We start from the raw sequence: 21,922 nt of genomic DNA on the forward strand, positions 1-21,922 counted from the left end.
CTAGTGTTCTCCCCTCTTGACTTTTTCTATCTAGTTGTCCGCATCATGAGTTGACATTGCATGTGTCAAAGTCACAAGCAAGCAAAGCTGTTTGCAAGGCTCGAAATTTGGTGCACATGAAGGATGAAGATCAATTCAAGAAGATTTGGGATTACTATTTGGAAATCATAAGAACAAATCCAGGCACAACAATATTTGTGTTAACCATAAAAAATGCAAATCTATAAGGACAAAAACAATTACGAGAATATATGTTTGTTTTGAAGCTTGTAAAAGGGTTTGTTTAAGAGGTTGCAGGCCAATTGTTGGAGTTGACAGATGCTTTTTAAAGAGTTCACAGGGTGGTCAGCTACTAACAGCTATTAATTTGGATGAGAATAATAACTTTCGATAGCATGGGCAGTTGTAGAAAGTGAATCAAAAATTAGTTGGGAATGATTTTTGATATTGTTGGCTAGAGATTCGCATATTGATGACAATCAAACGAAGTTCACATTAATATCGAACAAAAAAAGGGTTTAGTTCCTACATTTGAAAAAAAAATGTCAAATGTTACAAATAGGTTGTGTTCGTCGTCTACACCAAAATTTTAAATTTACGGGGTTCAAAGGTATTGCAGTAAAAAATACTTTAAGGGCAGCTGCTAGAAGAACTACAGTTAATCAATTTACATGTAATATGGAGTTGGCAAAATTGGATATGAATGCATATAAATGGTTGACTGAAAAGCACCCAGGAGAATGGTCACGATCACATTTTTCATGCATCTCAAAGTGTGATTCATTGCTTAATAATGTGTGAATGTTTCAATGCCATAATTCTTAAAGCAAGAGAGGAACCCATCATCTCCATGTTTGAGAGCATACGAAATTTGGTAATGAGTCGGATGGAACAGAAAAATAAGACACATCAAAGTGGAATGAGAAGTTATGCCTAAGTATTCGTGAAGCACTTGCAAAGAATTTGTATGATGCTGGGGGTTGCATATTAGAGTGAAAGTTGATGATGACAATTATCAAATTACTATAATGCAAGGGGCACAAATACACAATATATTGTTGACTTGGATTCCATGCCTTGTAGTTATGGAAGATGGGAATTAAATGGTTTGTCATATCTTTATGCATTTGTTGCAATTAATATGGGGGAGCATCTTCATGATAATTTTGTGCACAACCACTATATTCTGGACAATTATAGGAGAACTTATCAGTTCAACATTATGCCTATTAATAGTCCTGACGAGTAGCCCAGAAGCAAACAAGCATCTTCACTGCCGCCAAGATACAATAAAACAAAGAGAGGGTCGCCCACAAAGATAAGAAGAAGAGGTACAGATTAGCAAGTAGATAATTCACAAAGAAAAAGCTAAGTAGATCAATTGTAGCCATCCATTGTACTAAATGTAAATAGAGTGGTCACAATAGTAGAAGTTGAGGGCAATAAAAAAGAAAAATAAGCTTTTTTCTACTCAAGTACTTGAAGTAGAGGTTAACTTACAATACAACGTAATAACACAGGATGTTTTCCATCTTCAGGAATTAAATTCAGACAACATGAATGAGTTAGTAAGTAAAGATATTGCACTTTTACATTTGATTTAATTTTTTGGGAAATGAACTAACATTTTTTTTTTTTTAATCTATTCATTCTCTCCAATCGGAATATCTAAATCAAAATTGTAGCTAGCAGAAAAGACCAATGTTGAATGTGTGCACACAAGGATCATCAAACAAAAGGCTGGTGGTAAGTTAGCAAACATAATTTAATAAATACCTATACAATTCAAATTTTATAACTACTAATTTGATATTATGTTTGTTAGCATGTTCCTACATCCAAAAGAAAGAAGATCAGGTAGATGAAGCTTGGAGGATAACATACACAATGAATTTTTTTTGTATAAACTTGTATTGACACATTTTGAAAGACATCATCAAGGTACTTCTTTGTAACATGATTTTTTAGTTTTATGGTGAATTTTTTGCAAATAACTTTGAAGCTCCAATCATCTAAAAATAACCCTCGAGTTGGGGTTTCATAATGAGTGTTTTTATGTATCATCGTCCATACTTCCATCTTGGTTCAAACCTCAATGTAGCATTTGTTCTACATCTTCAATTTATTTGAAATTGTTTTGCCTTTATAATAAATCTTTGATTATAATGTGTTATATTTTTTTGTTGTATTTATATTGCTATTTCAAGAATATTAAATGCAACACTTGATACTCTTGAGATTAAAAAATAGAACAATATAAGTAATGTAATATCTCTTTTTATGTAGTAGATTAAAAATTATTAAAATGCATTTTATTTTATATTAAAATATGATAAAAAAGGAGTAACATTAGATTTTTTTTTTAATTTTTTTTTTCACACCCTTAATATGTAGTAAATTAAATATATACTATAATTTATTAAATGAAAAAATATAGCAATATAAGTAATGTAATCTCATATTCACTTATAATACTTAAAACACCCTTCATCTTTAACTCTTATTTTAGGCTCGGAGACCAAATTAACTCAACTTTTAATAGTCGAGGGACTAAAATGGGGAGGGACTAAAATGGGGCAAGGCTTTAATAATGAAGCTTAAAGAGAACAATTTGCTTTAGTAAAAGAATGAAAGTTATTGGAGTGATTGATAATATATTATGCACAAGTATTGCAACAAAATGGTATTAGAGCTAATAATTTGATCATTATGCTGATTTAATGTAGGACATGTTCATTAGATTAATTAAAAAATAAAATAATGATCCATATTAGAAAGGATCTAGTAAGTTATTGTTTCAAACAAACACAATAATTGTCATGAGGTTCAAAAAATAAATTTTCGCATTCGATGGGAGGCATAAAATGAATCAATAATTTGTAGACTTTCTTTGAACATGAACATTCATTTAATTGAAAAAAGGTTAGATGTTGAAAAAAAATTTCTTGGACATGCTCAATTATTCTGATGAAGAAGTGTTCCAAGTAGAATCAAATTAATATGGACAACCATGAAACACATGCTTAAAGAGAAATATTGACCATTTGGTGAATATTGGTATAAATTAAATAATCAATTTTAGAATTGCAAACAGATAGATCCTAGTGTATTTGAATCCTGAAAGGTTTATACATCTTGAAGCTACAAATAATTAACCTAAAATCTATTTTGTTTCCACTGCTTATTTTATGTGAGATTATAAACAAACTAAGTTATCATTCACCACAAATACTAATTAAAGCTTTATCTAGATTTTTGTGTATTGAGGAAAATTATGAGTATTTTATTAGGATTGTTACATCTAAGGGCAAATCAATAACATCTCATTTAAACCATATGATAAAATCTCATAATCCATTGTCTCAGGTTGTCGTGGATCTTGTCCATTTGTTAGCAATTGTAGTCAATCCAACATGTCCAAAAGAACGTCATCAACAACAATGAGTTATGTCTTCTAGGAGGACCTTGTAGACCCAAAGTGAATGATTGCCTAAAGGGACAATTTTATGATGAAATTAGAGACTTGAGGGCTTTGTTCCCTATCAAACACATCTTATGATTCAGAACTCAATGAGCTAAGCTATTGGAGAACTTTCAAGCTTTAGCAATAATCTTAATTTAATAGCGTTATTTTGCAGCAAACCATCCACTGAGAGAGCCTTGGTCGTAATCTTAATCCAGAGGTGCAATTTTCCATCAAACCACCTATTCGGAGGACATGTATCACGTCCTTATTAGCAAGAAATTTTCGAGAATGATCATAAAGATACACTTAATATGACATTGAACTTTATGAGCTTAGATTATCTAACATTTATCACCCTCGTAAAACTATTGTAGATGATGGATGGATATGAATAGTTGTTTTAAGGTTGAAGCACCCATATTATGCTTGATCATATTGATTTTTTATAATCCAAATTAGTTTGTTTTGATATTTGAAGGGCATTTTGATAGTAAGGACTCCTATGGTCGAGATTGTTTTATTAACCCACCATCATCAAGGAGAGACAGGTTGGATTATTTGTATTTGTAAATTGAGAGCTTGAATTTAAAATAAAATACCATTCAAATATAATGTGTGATAAACATGTCAAAAATAAGGGTAAAATTGAAATGTGTTATTTTGAACCTTGTCAACTATGTTTATTTGCTTATAGAGAATCAGGTTCATAATTTGCATATCATTTGAGTTTATTTGCATATTTATCAAATTTCATGTTTTGAAATATATAGAGGATCAAATATGTCAATTAGAACTTATCAGTGCTACATAGGAGCTCAAAAGTTTACAATTTAAAATGATTTTTTTTTTTTGGATTAAAGGCCTTGAAGATATTATACAAACAGAAGGCAAAATAACATAATAGATATAATGGTTAAGTACTTATTTTCAATCCGTGATTATATAAATTTGTTGTATTAGACAATGAGAGAAAATTTTTAAAATCATTTTTGTGATGGAGAAAAGGATCAAAATGGTCCATTAACTCTTTATGAAGGATAAAAATAATCTCAAACTATATTAAAAGATCATTTTGGTCTCTCAAATCTTCAAAAATGAACCAAAATAGTCTCATCCTCGTTAAGGAGTTGGGCAATATCTCGAACTCGTCCCATGAACAGAAAGGAGACGTTAATTGAAGTCACAGAAGCTGAAGGAGGGTCGATTTCATCATTTTAGGTGTTGTTGGAGAAGACGAAACTAATCGATGTCGTTTCGCGTGGCTTGGAGATGCATAACCGAATTAGCGAGTCACGTGAGAACGAAGAGGTCAAAGCATTCTGTTGGCTGGGAGACGAAAGAATGGGTTTGTCGTTTCATTTTCATGAGGAAGGCGACGAGCTTCTATCGTTTGAAGTCATAGAGCTTGTCAAAATAAAAATTGAGAGGAGAGAGAGAGAGATTGTACTTTAGCGGCGAGCATGAAAGAGAAGAGCCGGCAAAGAGGCTAGGACACGGGCGAAATTCAACTTAAGGATTAACAGGTGGGTTTTCTTATTTATAAAAGTTTTGTCTAAATCTGGATTATAATTAAAATTATTAGATTAAAATGTTAATATATTCACAGGTCATAGTTTAAAGCAATTAATCAAAGAATCTATTAACTTTTGTGATTAAAAATTATACAAGAAAATCAAAATTAAATAGGAATGACCTCAAAGACTAAACTGTAATAACAAGTCTGCCATTAGCATTCCTTACAAGTTACAACCCTGTAAAACATGATTAAACCAAAAAATGGAGCTGGATAAATACTTTAAATAGGAATTCAATTCACTGATATATTCACAAAAGGACTTTGCAAATCTGAATTCAGAAATATTCTAGAAAAGCATCGAAAGATAGGCATCTACCAACCAATTTAAGGGGCAGTGTTAAAGAATGCAAGAACCACCTCACGGATCCAACGGGATTGTTGGCCAACTACAGCAGAAAAGAAAGGATATCAGAAACAAATTGGTCAGCTGGGCCAAAATAAACTGGTGTCCCACAATATGGGAAGGTGTCACGCAATATGCCTTGCTGGCAGCATCAGGAATGAAAGGTAGAGTCTCACGGATTGGCAACATAGAATCCCATGGATGTGGATGAACAAAATTATATTCCTCGTTTAAAACATTCATTTAATACTCTTCATAGAATTGTATAGATTTCTAACATGATCTAGGCAATTCTTTGCAAGTCTTTAGCCATTCTCCAGTTTTCAACATATTCTGATATCCATAGTTGTTCTAACTGTATTTTACAGCACGTAGAACTCTGGAATCTCGCAGACCTGCTGACCCTCGGCAATGTTGGTCTTTATTAACAATCAAATAAGACTTCTTACAATCTCAATCTGTGGAATACTAGAATTTATGGGCTCCAGTATACTGAATTGGATAAACATGCATTGAAATACTTTCCAGGTCATGTATAACAAAGGGATCAATAAATATTAAATAATGCTAACATTAAATCTTTAACAACAAATATGATCGAGTGAACGTGAGATGATAAAGTTCATAAATTTCTTTGTTACATTAGCAAAGATCTTAAAGAGTGGATATTCATGCATACAGAATATTTTTAATTGACTCAATAATAATGCACAAACAGCTGGAGATAATGTTCAAGTGTCCACATCAACACATCAGATATTAATGCAATTATTGATGTTTTCATCTTACAAGTTAACCGGTTCAAATTTTATGGCTTTTCATGAGTCATAAAATAAAGTGGACAACAAAAAATAGAAATAAAACAGTTTAGAAGGCACAAAAAGAAAACACAATATAAGGTATAAAGAAGAAAATAATACCTGTGCCTTCTGTGAAGGGGTTACACGACAACAAATTGCTGTTCTTGATAAAGTAGCCAATTCAGTGAAAGAACCCCTATGATGTTTCAAGATAATTTCAAGGGCCACACCATCCACCACAAATGCTAATTCCTTTTGCCAAAAAAAAAAATATATCAGCATAAATTTTTTTAGAGGTTTGCAAGGTAACTGTCACATTCTTGGGTAGTTCATGTTGCACGTTTAAATGGTAGTTCATGTTGCACGTTTAAATAAGAAATTATGCCAATTGAAATACTAGAATTCATGATTAAGTTGCCCTCCTATAGCATAACGTACAAATATTAAAAGGTTAACATGAATCTCACGTAACGTTATAAAAGAAGATAAACTCAGTCTTAAAAAGTTAATTCAACACCAAGTGCACGGTATCATAAATCTTTATCTACGGTAGTCATTATTGGGTCAATTTCAATTAGATTCATACATTTAGACTTATATTTCAATGGGATTGATCATTTTTCAATCCACTAGGCCGAATATTTTACTAATTCTATTTATATAAGAAAAGTGTGGATCAAAGGAGGGGATGAAGTACACGTGATGTAGAACGGAGGGGGTGGGGGAAGATAATAAGATTAAAAATTTGAAATTAAATTTCAGATTTCCTCTAATCAAGGGATTTAAATTTTGAAATTCAAATAAGATGGAGGGAAGGATAAATAGGTGGTTAATTATTTCCCTAATTAAATTCCTTAACAAGACAACAACAACAACATCAAGCCTTTATCCCACTACGTGGGGTCGGCTACATGAATCTTTTTTCTCCATTGTGTCCTATTAAAAGTCAAATTCTCGTTTAAATCTAATAAAGAAAGGTCATTCCTAATATTTTCTAACCAAGTCTTTTTAGGTCTACCCCTACCTTTCTTAACATAAGTCAAATCTAATACCTCTACTCTCCTAATCGGGTCATCGCAAGGCCGCCGTTTTATGTGACCAAACCATCTAAGGCGACTTTCTCTAATCTTATCTTCTACTGGAGCTACTCCAACCTTTTCACGTATATGCTCATTTCGTATCCTATCTCTAAGGGTAAAGCCACTCATCCACCTGAGCATCCTCATCTCTGCCACACTTAACTTAGTATTATGCTTCTCTTTTAAAGGCCAACATTCGGCACCATAAAGCATTGCAGGCCTCACTACCATCTTATAGAATTTTCCCTTAAGTTTGAGGGGTACATTTCTATCACATAACAAGCCCGATGCATTCCTCCACTTCAACCATCCAACTTGAATTCTGCTGATAATATCCCCATCTATTTCACCATCACTCTGAACAATAGATCCAAGATATCTAAAACGTGTACTCTTATTAATGACTTGATCGCCCAAAGTCACAATCCCCTCATTAGGTCTATTACTACTAAAATTACACTCCATATATTCCGTTTTAGATCTACTCAAGCGAAAACCTTTAGACTCTAAGGTTGACCTCCATAATTCAAGTTTACCTTCAACTCCCTCTCTAGTCTTATCAACAAGAAGAATATCATCAGCAAAAAGCATACACCAAGGTACATCCTCTTGCAAATGTCTAGTGAGAACATCCATGACTAAAGCAAAAAGATATGGGCTTAAGGCTGATCCTTGATGTAACCCAACCGAAATAGGGAAATACTTGGTCAATCCACCTTGTGTTTGAACACAAGTAATAGCATGCCTAATGATGAGGGAAAAGAAAATGTGTCCACATACAATGTATGTGGACTCATGCATTAATGGGAGATTGGAGAGTTAAAAGTGAAATAATTTCAAATTTAATATGATTGAAGGATTTCCTAAAAAAGATGTAGGTTATTTAAGAAAGAATTTAAAATTCAAATTTATTTGAATTTGAATTCAGAAACTTTCCAAATAAGATGGGAGCTAATTTAGGAAAGTAATGATGGTGCAATGAAATTGGAATCAAGGGAACTTGAATGGTGGGCCGGTGATGGGGTGTAGAGGAAACATGGCCGACAGTGGGGGGTTTTGAGGAGGTTGTAGCCGGCAGGTTGGGTGGGGGAAAACGCTTGGCCGGTGGGTTGTAGAGTGGCCGACAGTTGGAGGTGGGGTAAAGAAAGGGTGGTGGTGTTCGGCTTAGAGACTGGGAGGAGGGAAGAGGGAAGAGGGAAGCTTGGCTGGCGGCTGTGGAGGGGGTAAGGCTGGCGGTCAAGGGAGAAGGAGAAAAGGAGTTAAGGGAAAGAAAGATAAAACCGTGAGTCTGGCCACTTCCTGCGGCTGACAGGTGATGTGTTTCCCTTCACCAAGGGACTTCAAGCCATGAGCCTGGCCCATCCTGCGACTGGTGGAAACTACGGTTCCCTCTGATAGGGATCTCACCTAAGTCCTCCCAAAACATAAAAGTGCAGAACAAAATTTTTATTAAAACTCCATCATCATTACACTAGAAAGGGCCTCTATATATAGGCCTAAGAAATAAAAGAAACTAAAATAAGACGATCATGCCCCTATGGCTTACATAAGATTAGACCCTTAAGTAAGTGTAAAAACGGAAATGCATAATTAAAATAAAAATTACAAATAAAAATTTAAGATAACGTAGGACGATTACGGCCGTCGATCTTCAGCTCCTCGGATGCATGGACGGTTAGATGTCCGCATCAACATGTCCTTACCCATTATTGTTGACAGATTTTTGTACTTTCATTCAATCAACTCCAACTCAAATTTAGCGCAACCTATCAATGTAAGCTTGCTCTCTAATAATATTTTATAGGTACATCAGTTTATAACAACTCTTTAAACCTACCCTGGTTCTGGGATCAAGCTAGAAATGTGATGGGACAATGCCCTTACTTACAAGATTGAGAAAAAAAATGACATGTACAATATCCAAGCATTATTATATAATGAAGGCATAGCTCCACTCTTCACTCGACTACCAAACCAATCAAATTCCTTGTTCTCACATTTCAACATCCCCTTTCTATACCTACTCTCATTTTATTTTCAAAAAGAGGAAAAAACAATACACAAGCTCTCATTAGGGTTGACACACCAGTATAGCCTATGCCCACTCTGTGGTCAGCCATGCTCCTTAGCTTCACTTCTTTCCTTTGCTTCACCGTTGCTCATCCGCACTATATGCATCCTTCACAATCAACACCCTCCTCACTCACTTATCCATTGAGCTCATAATTAGTGTTCGTCATTGCCTCTTGCAATCAGATGCGTATGGCGGCTCATTCACTAGCGCCTTTGCAATAGGGAGGCTAAACAAAATTCCATTAAAAAAAATGAGTACTCATGTGTGTATAACTATAATACTCAAATTTTATATTGGCTATCGACTATCTAATGTAACCCTCCATTTTTCTCATCTAGGACTTAGGACCAGGCAAAGACATGTTAATTTATAAATTTATATGTAAATTAAATTTATATTGAATATGATTCAAATTTAAAAATTTAATGGGTTTAAATTTAAAATTATAATTTTTTTGTATATATATGATTTTTTTAGTCACAATTTTATATTAATGCATGATTATCATACCATTATCATTTCATTAGATAATATTTAAATAATTTTAGTATCTATTATGTCATTTGATTCAACCCCGGGCAAAACATTCTTCCGGTTCAATGTCCTGTCCGGTTTTAACAACCTTAGTTTTATCTAATCCAATCTACCTTCTAAAAAGTAAACCCAAATTCACTCATTATTTTTAGGATGTTCTCTATTGTAAGCTTTAACAATTATTTTGTTATGTTTCTTTTTAAATAATTTTTGTGGGATCAACTTAAAATAATTGAAAGATTTCATAGTTGTTCTAAAAAATTGCGAGATGTGATTGGAAAAAAATGAAAGAGCTTTCTACAAATTATATGGAACTAAAAAGTTCCGCTAAGTAGAAATGAATGCTCTAACTTTCATTTGTCAAACAAGATTTTCTAAGTTCTTGTTTAGTCCAGTTTATTGTGTCCATTCATCTACTAGATAATGCAGGTTGATGCCGCTCAAACAAATTCTAAACCTAGTAAAAATACGAACTTCAGTTAGTAAAACGGATGCGATGTTGAAAACTAGAAATTACTGAAAGGGTGATGTAAACAAGATGTGCAACCCACCATGATAGGTAAAAATTTAAATAAAGAGTCTCCTTGTTCATAGTGAAATCACAATGTCTGCCCTACTGTCCGAGTTAATTATTCAGTGTTAAATGCTGATAATGTTGAATGTTTCACACATCAACAAATAAATTACCTTTGGTTCTGAGGAGGTTATCTTCATTGTACGCAACACCATTTCTAAGCTTCTGAACACTTCATCTTCTGTCCTCCCATTAAGAAACAAAAGTTGACCTCTGGGCTCTGTCCAAATAAAGAGAATAACGAACACATAACAAGAATTAACCTAATATGCATAGATTGAAAAGTGAAAATAAAATTGATTGTCAAGCTTTTTGCAGCAATATAAACTCATAGGTGAAGAAATAAGAACTTGACAAAAATTTCCTTACAAATATTTTAGACAAAACAAAAGCTGAGTGGAGATTAAGTGATGCGGACATCCAACCGTCTATGGCTATCCAAGGAGCTGAAGATCAACGGCTGTCATCATCCAACGTTATCTTATATTTTATATGTAATTTTTAAATTTTTATTATAAATTTTCCGTTTTTACCCTCACTTAAGAGGGTCGTCCTATGTAAGCCTTAAGGGCATATGTGTCTTGTTTTAGTTTCTTAGGCCTATATATAGAGGCCCTTTCTTGTATAATGAGATGATGAATTGATAATGAAATTTTATTCTACTTGTTTGATCTCTTAATGAGTTCATGAGAGGAGAAAGATCTCTTTGTGAGTTCCGAGATTCCCAAGATCTCTTTGTGAGTTCTTAAGGAAGTGGAAGGATCTCTTTGTGAGTTCCGAGATTCACAAGATCTCTTTGTGAGTTCTTGAGGAAGTGGCGCTTGTAGATCTCTTTGTGAGTTCTATTGGAGGTGTTGCTCGAGGTGTGTAGCTCCGGATTTTCTTTTTCCTAAACCCAATTTATTTCTTCTCTACCTAACCAAATTCTCTTCCTCCCAAATCCCCTCCACCGGCCCCCATAAGTCCACCGCCGGCCACCCCAGGCCAATCCCGCCACCGGCGGCTCCGCCGGCCTCCTTGGGACGGCCAAGCCACCGGCCTCCCTCTTGGGAATTTCAAATTTGAAATTCAAATTTGTTTCCAAGAGGCATTGAAGACTTTCCTAAAATAGTTCCTTGATTTAAGGCTTTCATATTATTTGGATGTCAATTTGAATTTGAAATTCAAGTTAATTCTAATTGATAGCCCCATTATTGGAAACTTTCCTTTCTTTCAAAATCTGAATTTTAATTCAGATTTTATTAAATCTTTGATTAGTAACGTGGGCCCCACTCTACTTATGACAAATAATCTCCTCCCTCTCTCTATGTGGCAGGCCCCCTCATTGGGCATAATCTCTCTCATATCTCATTAATCCTCCCTAATTACCTCCCACAATTCCCTCTCATCCAATTTAATTCTCCCCATTAAATTTGAATTTAAATTCAAATTCATCCAGTCAATTCCACTTAATATGAAATTTAATTTCAGATTTTCATTCTCTCTCCCCAAATTGATTTGGGATTTAATTAATCTTGCCAACTAGACAAGTAAATGGCATTTACGTTTTACAACATTACGAGAGCGTGTAACCATATTTTGAACTTAATACGCAGCATCTCAATTCTTTAAACCCGATACAATCCTAGGTGCAAGCATGAATCAATTCTTACATAAAATAAAACAACGTGCAAGTTACAAATAGGTCTGCAAAGTCAAAGTGTCACCTCCCATTGAACCACATGTTTAAAACATAGCAGTTGGGTTCTTTAGTTTGATTAAGCACGTAGAATTGATCCTTCCATGACTGATCTGTCAAAAATACTTCAGGTTCTCCATCACTAATAAGATGAATTGGGGGACCTAACTGAGACAAACCGTCAGAGATTGTGGGTAATTATTTATCCCAACACTTTGCAACTCATGGCCATCAATGAAAACCTGATTGTCGCAGTCTTTGGTGGAGACAACAAAAAGAGCAAGAGTTTGTTAAATAACCCAAGGTATATATATATATATATATACATCCATATATGAAGACCCAAATGCATCGGCAAGCATATACAAACATTTATATTATTACAATCAAGCATTCACTTATCCCATCTTAGCTCTATTATGATTTTTGTCTTTTAAAGATTGCTTGTTGAAACTTGCTCCTCCACCTACCACACACCATGCATTCTTCTACTGTGGAACCCACATGCTAGCCAATGAAGAAGAGGGCCCTAGAGCACATGATTAAGGGCTTTAAACCTTTAGATTACCTCCCCTAGAGCCCTCGAATTGCAATCTGTGTGCTCCCATAGCAGTCAGCCGCCCTTTTTTATTTTTATAAATAGCTTTAATTAATTTCCTTATCTATGACCCTTAGACATGTCTAAATAAACCACAAATCCTTGTAGAAGCATCGAGCAATAAAATTACAATAGCTTTTTCTCCACTTTGCTGATTATATGGTTTTACAGAGAGAAAAACATCCCTAGACAATTGTCATTCTTGCCCTAAGTGCTGCCCGAACCTTAGGTTGCAATTTGACCCTTTGTTGCTCCTCCAAAAATGACCCAAGTTAAATTAGATCCTCCACCTTCATTAGAACGTCAATCAATTCGGAATCCACAAGAAAATCATCTCATTCAAATAACCAACATCTGGTTGAATGGGGATAACTATCTTTGTTGGTCCCAATCAGTTCGGATGTACTTCAAAGAGAAAAGAAAGATCGACTACATCACTGAAGATACAAAGAATCCCAACATGAGGAACCAAACCTACATCATTTGGGATACAGAGAACTCTACGATCATGACATGCTTAGTCAAATCCATAACTGAGGACATAAGTGCAAATTATTTCCATTATTTCACTATCAAAGATTTGTGGGTTAATGTCTCACAAATATACTATGCTTGGGGAATCAATCCCACGTGTACAAGAAACACACAGGGAGAAGAACAATACTTTTTTATTGGTCACCAAAAATGAACCTAGAAAATGATAATCTGAAATGATTTAAAAATTCATTTTCAATCTTACCTGTAAAACCCGAAATCAACAATCGTAGGCGTCACAAGCATTTCAATGCGTTGCGACGAAATTTAAGTAAAAATTTAAAGTTAACGGATTTCGACGGAAATATTTTTATAAAATTCTATGCAAAATTCTGAATGATTTGGTATATAGAATTTAATAGTTAATTTTACTTAATTTTGGAGTTAAAATTTATCAAAATCTTGTAATACCCAATCTACCCCTATTCTTTTCTAAGGTGAATATTGTTTAAGTGACGGCAAACTAGTCATTTGGAAATCCTTATTTCCTTATGTAATAAGAGACATAAATCCCTTCCCTCGTCTCATTCGTTCGGCCAAACCGAGAGGGATGGGAGAAGAGGGCGGACGGGTGAGGCGCACGAGGGCTTCGGCGGGGCGGCTCCGGCGATGATTTTCCGGCGAGAAAATTTGAGGAAATCGTAGAGGAGACTAAGGGGAAGAAGAAGGTATGTTTAATTTAAGCATTTCTCCTCTCATTCTCAAGATTTTTGGAAGAGAGGTTTTTATGGTTTTTCAAAAAAATTTATTATTCTTTCAAAATCTCTTCAAGAAATTATTAAGGATAGGGAAGATGTTTTAATAGTAAAAACGAAGTTTTCTACATGAATTTTTGTGATTTGAAAATTAGGGTTTTTGTCAAAAATTGAAATTTCTTTAAGTGTTTTTACAAAAGTGATTTCTAAGGGACTTAAGAATGATTTTAAAACAAAATTTTGAATTTTCTTAAGAATTTGTATTTTTTATTTTTCTAATTAAATAAATCCGAAAATTAATTAACTTAATTATTAATTAGGTTTAGGAGAATATTTGGCTTGATGATTTGATGAAAATGATGATTTAGGATTTCCAAAAATTAGGGATTTTAATAAATCCGAAAATATAAATTAAATTATTTTAATTTCATTAAGTGTCATAAGGATCGAATAATGAGAAGTGAAAAGTTTAGACAATTTGAAAATGATTAAAACTTTATGGTAGATTTATAGTTGACACTTCTTTATATGTGATTATTAGGTTGTGATCTTTAAGGGGAGCAAAGCGTGTCAAAGCGACACTATAAGAAAGTGTTGAGCTTATGTTAAGGTAGGTACTCATATCTATCATAAAAATTTCATATATTGTTTAGCTCTTTTTATTCAATTGCAAATATTTAAAGTTTTAACTTTCAGATGGTTTATGAATTCTGTTTTTGCAAATATCATGTTAGTAGATTCTCTTTATTTTAATATATTAGTAAATTTACATGTTATTCATGGTTTTCATGTTTTGAGCTAAAGATTTATGATTCATGATTGTTTTTCATTAAACATATGATTGACTGAACATAGATTATAAGTTTATGATATGAAACTATGCATATTGCTATGGAATGCCCAAATGGTAAAAGGCTCATCATAGCCAATGGTAAAGGAGTGGCCAAATAAATGAAAATGTATACATGATCAGTACAACTCTATGGGCACCTCCGAGACGTGTGTCATAGTAAATATTATGCATATTATGATTTATATATATATATATATATATATATATATTCTATGCAAAAATGAAAGTTTATGTTTGAGAAAATGTTATATGAAAGTTTATGTTTGAGGAAAGATTATGAAAATACTTCTTATACTGAAAGGTTTTGAAATTATGCAATATTGATCATTGTTTAAAGTTTTCATATGAAAAAAATATTTTATTGTGATTTTATGTAAATTTTTATGAGAAATATGAATTACTTACTGAGCGAGTAAACTCACCCCAGGTTGTGGGATTCTTTTTCAGGAGACCATCTAAGAACTGATGGCAGAGATGCAGTTTACTTACCGTCATAGGACTGGACATCAGAGTGACAAGTTGTTCTTTCAGTTTGTGTTTTGTGTGTGTAAGGCTTAGAAGGTGTGTTTTTAAGAACTTTGAATATTGATGTAATGAACTTGTTTAGTTTATGATGCTATGAAAAACTTGTAAAAGTGAAGAACAGTATAAGTATAATTGTGGTTTAGTGGTTCTTTTATGTCTTTTTGGAATGTACTTTGTTATGTTTATGATTAGATAAATGTTAATTTTTACTGTTTAACGTGCGACTATCTGTTCCCGCCCCGTTAATTCGGGCTAGCCGGGCCGGATCGTGACATTACATGTGGATAGAAATAAGGGCCAAAATGATAAATTGAAAATTTTGGCTAAACCAGACAATTGTTTTCCAAAATATTGTTAAAAGCTCTCTAAATTTTATGATTGATTTTTTTTTTTTAAAGAAAGCATGAAGTTAAGGTTTGTGATACTAAATCATGGTGTTTACATAAAGGAACCCGACTAACCCTAAAATCTCCTCTTTAAGTATAATTCTGGAATAGGCTTTACAGGTTGTTTGGCATCCAAAATGCAGCATGAAGCATTAAAGCTATATTATATCCTTCTTCGGGACAAACATTCTAAAACAACTTTATCAATCTCTGGGACACGACTTTTTTTCTCTCTTTGGATAATTTGGAATAAAAGAAATAATAGATTGTCGTCTAATGAAACCTCATACCAGAAGGCGCTATAGTTTGATATCATCTCGCAAACATATTTTTTGCATTTTCAACACTTCCGATTAGAGAAGTCTTGTCAGTTTAAACTGTGTATAATTAAGTCCTTTGTTTTCTGTGAAAATTCACTAATGTTAGCTATTTTTAATCTATACCATTTTCTTTTGTTTTTCGGGAGAAGGGATTTTCATAAGAATTTTGGATGAGATGTTGATAATAAACTTAAAAGTAATGTAGTCGAAGGCAGTGGCGGTGATCTAGAAATGCCAAAGCATTGAATAAAGGAAAAAATAGATTCTTCTCTAGTAAAAGTAGAGATGAGAAGGCAATTTGGTTTGATATCATCTAACTTGCATATTTTTGTATTTTCAAACCAGAAATTTATATCTGATTTCCAACTGCTAGAGAAGCCTACTTCATTTATTTTCTATCGTCTGTAATTTGAGGGATTCAATACTGTCCTTTGTCTTTTGGTGATAATTCGCTCATGGTAATCTTTACTATTTTCTTTTGTTCTAATGAAATGGGATTTTCCTAAGCAAATATGAATGAGACATCGACAATAATAATTAAAATAGATTAAGTCAAAGGTAGTGGCGGTTATGTAGAAATGCTGTCATAGAATTCAAATAGAAAAACAATAACAGTTATAATTATGATGATTTGCATGAATGTGAACATCATGAGAATGCAAGTAACAAAAGATGACGAAGATTATATAATTTTGATGATAATAGTGAAGAATTTTTAATTGTGAGTGGCATGAAATACTCGGAATAACCTGAAGAAATAAAGTTGCATGAAAGAGCAATCTGTATGGCAGTATTTTGTTTATCACCGGTCAACATCCAGAAATTAATTCCTGACTTCCTCAATGTTTCAATTGTTTCAGGCACACCATCCTACTTGAAAACGAAACAAAAATAGATTGTAAGAATATTTATTTCTTTATCACTGACGGAGGCATTAAACCACAAAAATTCAAAAGAATCACGCAAATATAAGCACCTGTAGACGATCCTCAATTGCAGCAACTCCAAGAATCTCAAGATGATGCTCTAACTTTTGGCAAACCTCAGCTAGTTTCCACTACATGACCATGATTAGGAATTATTAGCTGATTATCAATAGGCATGAAGGTGAAAAAAATGGTTTCAATACCTCTCTATCAGTTAATGTGCTGTTAGCCTCTTTGAACATACGAGCCCATTCAACATATTCACATTCATCTAGTTCACGCCAACCAAAACAAAGAGTACGCAAGCCGAGCAGAGCATATTGTTCTACAGCATCAATAAAAGGCCTCAGTTGTTGCCCTGCAAAGAATAGGCACTCCCGTATATATTTACCACAATTTAAATAATTAAAGTAATACAGTCAAAAGCAATTACAATATAATAATAATAATAATAATAATAATAATAATAATAATGACAACGACAACAACAGCAAAATTATAAGAATAATTATAATAATACAGAAAAAATTATAATAGCAGCAGTTACAATGATAGTTAACAAGCAGACGTGTCAGCAGCAAGAGTAAGAAAAGTAGCACAAAAAGAGCACCGCCTCTCAGCAATGGTTAATACCTGAATAGAACTAAAATTTATAAAAAATATAAAAAATAAAAAATAACATCCCCTAGCCATCAACAATCTATAGGAAATCCAAAAGGAACCCTCCATACGGATCTGAACAAAGACAATAGAAAGCTAAGGTTGAAGTCTGCAGAAGTAAACAAGCCACTCAAAATGAGGATAATTTGCAAATATATTTTACAAATTATATCATTGAAGAATATTATTTCACGTTAGAGCTATGGAATAGCCTGGTAGTGGTAATAACATGAGCCAAATGCACATGTGATATTAGAGTTCAGGTTTGTCAAGCTGTCCTGCTCCATTTAGCATGCAAGATTGCTTCTACAAGCAAGAAGAGAAAATTGCATAAAGCTGTTCCATAATTTAGTTGTGATATTAAATCAATAAGTGACGTATTTTCAAACAGAATTTCAACACAGGTCCTGATTAGTCTCTTAAGGAGGGCAAAATATGAAGCGCAACATGTAAAGGATCAATTAAGTTAGCGATCACAAGGATTTAGTCATTAAAAAGTTCCATGGGATGCACCACATGAGGTAGAGAACCTAATGACTGTTATTAATTGCATTGAACTTTGGAGGTCCTCTTAATAACTAATTATTTATTAGAGGGCAGGTTTTATTTTGTTTTCCTTCATAAGGGTAATTTAATAAATTAAGGAGATATAGGTGTAATTTGAAATAGCTAGCTCAATATACAGCACCTGTGATTGAAGAAGAAAGCAACAGAAAAATGGAGCAGGGACTTCAATATACAAAAAAAGAGGTTTATCAAACATAATATCAGTCCTCAAACCAATTCTATAAGGTTATATTCCCATTACCGAGAAGGTAAACAAAAAATAACAAGCTTAATTAATGCAATTACGTATAATGTTAAAAACTATTTAGTAAATATATGACTACGAAAAAGGCAATTGCATCAGAGTCAATCCGCTTCGAAAGAACTCAACTCGAGTTCAAAGATCTTCACGAAACAATGCAAACTCAGAAGTCTTCGAAACACTTATAAGCTATGCCAAAAATCAAGAAAAATAGACAGCATATAAGTCAACCAACTTGCCAACACAAAGCAAGCTTAAGCACTCTATGTTCACTATTAAATCCTTCAGATAATGCCTCAAAAGATAACCAAACTTCATGGTTGACTAGTGCATATGCCATTTTTCTTCCCAAGTCATCCGTGTGATCTTCTTCCAAATTTTCTTCAAAATTATTATAGATATATTCAATTCGGGTTTTATCCCACTATTGGCATGTTCATCTTTTTCACCCATACTCATTTTAAATGAGATGTTGATGCGGACATCCAACCTTCCATGCCTATCCGAGGAGCTGAAGATCGATGGTCGTGATCGTCCTACGTTATCTTAAATTTTTATTTTAATTATGTATTTTTCAATTTTACCCTTACTTAAGGGTCTAATCTTATTCTTATGTAAGCCCTAGGGGCACGATCGTCTTATTTTAGTTTTTTTTATTTCTGAGGCTTATATATAAAGGTCATTGCTAGTGTAATGGTATGATAAAGTTTTAATAAAATTTTATTCTGCACTTGCTCCTTGGAAGGACTTAGGTGAAATCCCTATGGGAGGGAATCGTAGTTTCCACCAGCCGAAGGATGGGTCTGAGCTCATGGCTTGAAGTCCCTTGGTGAAGGGCAACGCATCACCCGTCATCCGTAGGAAGTGTCCGGGCTCACAGTTTATTTTTTTTTTCTCTAATCCCCACCTCCTCCTTTAACCGCCTGCTTAAATCTTCCCCTAGCCACCGACATTCTACCTCTCATCCTCTTCCCCGCCATCGACCACCCACCCACTTTTTTGTTCAACCGTCGGCAACCACCCTCCCCTTCTTCCAACCGCCAGTCTTCTCCCCATCTCCACCACAAACTGCTACCTTTGGGTTTCCCAAAACCCTAGCCATCGGCCCCTTGAATCCAAGGTGGTCATTTCCTTTGCTACTTCCCAAAGTTAGGTTATGAAGATTGGGAGGCAAAATAATTCAAATTTTGAATTCAAATTCAGATTTGAAATCTTTCCTAATTTGGCATGATCTATATTTGGAAAGTTTTAAATCATTCAATTCAAAATTCAAATTTAAATATTATCGATTCCTCCTAATTTAATTAGCCTTATTTTGGGAAACCCATTAAACCTTTCCCTAACCCTACCTCTCTCTTTGAAGCCGCCAGCCCCCTCCCTCTTTCTCCCTCCATTCAATTAATTTCCTTACCCTTATTGCTCACCAATTAACTCCCATCCAATGTTTAAAATTGCGTATTCGGGTATTTAGGCGTTTTTCATTCATGAGGCAAGGCGTAAGCCTCAAGGCGTTTTGAGGCGTAAGCCTCAAAATCAAAAGATTGCGTAAACATAAAATGATAAATTTTTTATATACTAATGAGTGAATAATATAAAACATAAAAAAGCATAAGATATGAATTGAAATTAAAATATCTGAATAATAAGACAACAAGAAATATAGTTTAACTCAAAATTCTATCTTTTCCAAATCCCAGTATTCTTTTCATTAACATATAATTCCAATTTCCAAAAACAAATAGCAATGACATATAACATAAGAACTCATAAGTCATCAACACTGTCATGACTAAGGGGTTCTTCATTTGAATCATCATTATGATGAACTGCTCTCTCCCCTTCCTCCTCTCCTATAGAGTCTAATGTCGGGCATTTACTTCAAGATTTATGTAAGTTTTAATATATATATATATATAGCGTGAGGCGTAAGCCTCATGCCAGTAAGGCGAGGCGGGCCTTAACCAAGTTGAGGCGCAAGCCTCATAAAAAAAACATGAGGTGTAAGCATCGAGGCGTTTTTTACTGGAATTGCGCAAAGGCGGGCCTCAAGGCGAGCCTCATATTGCGCAATTTTAAACCATGCTCCCATCTCTTAATTTTGAATTTTAAATTTTGGAAGGTATTTAATCCCTTTCCTAATTTAGGATTCTAATTAAAGAATCATTCAACTACCCCATTATCATCTTCCTAATTTAACCCTATCTTATTTGGAAAGATTTTGTAATTCAAATTCAAATTCATTTGAATTTTAAAATTTTTCCTAAATATCCTACACCTATTTTATGAAATTCCCCTCAATTAGTACAAATCTGAATTAAATTATTGGATTTGAATTTAATTCTCCCTATTCAATGTATGTGGACACATACATTGAATGTAGACAATTCTCCCTCTCCTCTCTCTCTTTGGCCGGCCCTGATCCCTCCCTTCTCAATTAAATTAGAAAATTTTAAAAATTCAAATGACCCCTCCATCGTTCTACATCAGATGCTCACGTGATGACCTCTCCTAAGAAAGAAAAACTTCCATAAAGTGACAATTGTCTCAACAGCTAAAAGTTGACAATGGTCGATTCTAGATTTTCCGCAATGCCTGTGATCGACAAAGAAAGCTAAAGAGAAAACAAGTAATGGGTCATTCAAAGTATTAATTTACATTTGATGCATTTCATTATAAATTGATTGATAACAAGTGCAGATCAGTACTACAACAATAACAACATTAGGCATTTATCCTACTACGTGGGGTCAGGTAAATGAATCATTTTCTCAGTTGTCCTGTTAAGAGTGAAATTGTCATTTAAGTATAATAAAAAAGATCATTTATAATATTTTATAACCAAGACTTTTTAGATCTACCTCAAACTTTTTTAACATAGGTCAAATCTAATACAATTACTCTCCTATCCGGGTCATTAGAAGGCCGACGTTTTATGAGTTGAAACCATATAATGTAACTCTCACTAATCTTATCTACCACTGGAGCTACTTTTTGACCTCAATACTAATGTTGGTGTTGGTTCAACCGCACACGGTGAATTTTGAAAGCGAAAAAGCGCGACGTTGTTCATAACTCACCCAACGCACGATGACCAAAAACTCAAATCATCAAAATGCCTCTATTAGGTAAACAGAGAGCACTAGCACATACAGAGCATTGAAAATAGCTAAAGATCAACACCCATATCGATTGGGGTGTTCGATCAGCAAAAATTTAATTTCATGCATGTGCATCGAGGCAGCATTAACATGCACCGAACAACGATAACGTGACAACCAAGCATATGCACAATTAATTAAAAAATTTTGATCTTATATAATTATAAGTAATAATAAAGAGAGATGAAATAAAACTAATAATAATAATAATAATAATAAACCTAAATCCTAAAATACCCCCTCACAGTTTCACTTAAACCTTCACTACACTCATCCATACTCAACCACCTTCATCCATGAAGCCGGGATAACGCACACCCCCTTTCCTCTCTCAA

General features: G+C 33.8%; 1 protein-coding gene across 3 annotated transcripts in view; it reads right to left on the minus strand.

Annotated features, from left to right (window-relative positions):
- The window catches only part of LOC110101567 (phospholipid-transporting ATPase 2), an 82,632-nt gene that overhangs the window by 14,535 nt on the left and 46,175 nt on the right, over nt 1-21,922 (minus strand). For all 3 annotated transcript variants that reach the window (XM_028699027.1, XM_028699026.1, XM_020829521.2), the window contains exons 14-18: nt 17,165-17,319; nt 17,012-17,092; nt 16,785-16,905; nt 10,560-10,666; nt 6,306-6,437 (exon numbers count right to left, since the gene is read on the minus strand). In XM_028699027.1, the coding sequence (XP_028554860.1) occupies nt 6,306-6,437; nt 10,560-10,666; nt 16,785-16,905; nt 17,012-17,092; nt 17,165-17,319 (596 nt within the window). The remainder of the gene's footprint in view (nt 1-6,305; nt 6,438-10,559; nt 10,667-16,784; nt 16,906-17,011; nt 17,093-17,164; nt 17,320-21,922) is intronic.

The sequence above is a fragment of the Dendrobium catenatum genome, unplaced genomic scaffold, assembly GCF_001605985.2.
Source record: "Dendrobium catenatum unplaced genomic scaffold, ASM160598v2 fragScaff_scaffold_1209, whole genome shotgun sequence".
NCBI classification, from domain to species: Eukaryota; Viridiplantae; Streptophyta; class Magnoliopsida; order Asparagales; family Orchidaceae; genus Dendrobium; species Dendrobium catenatum.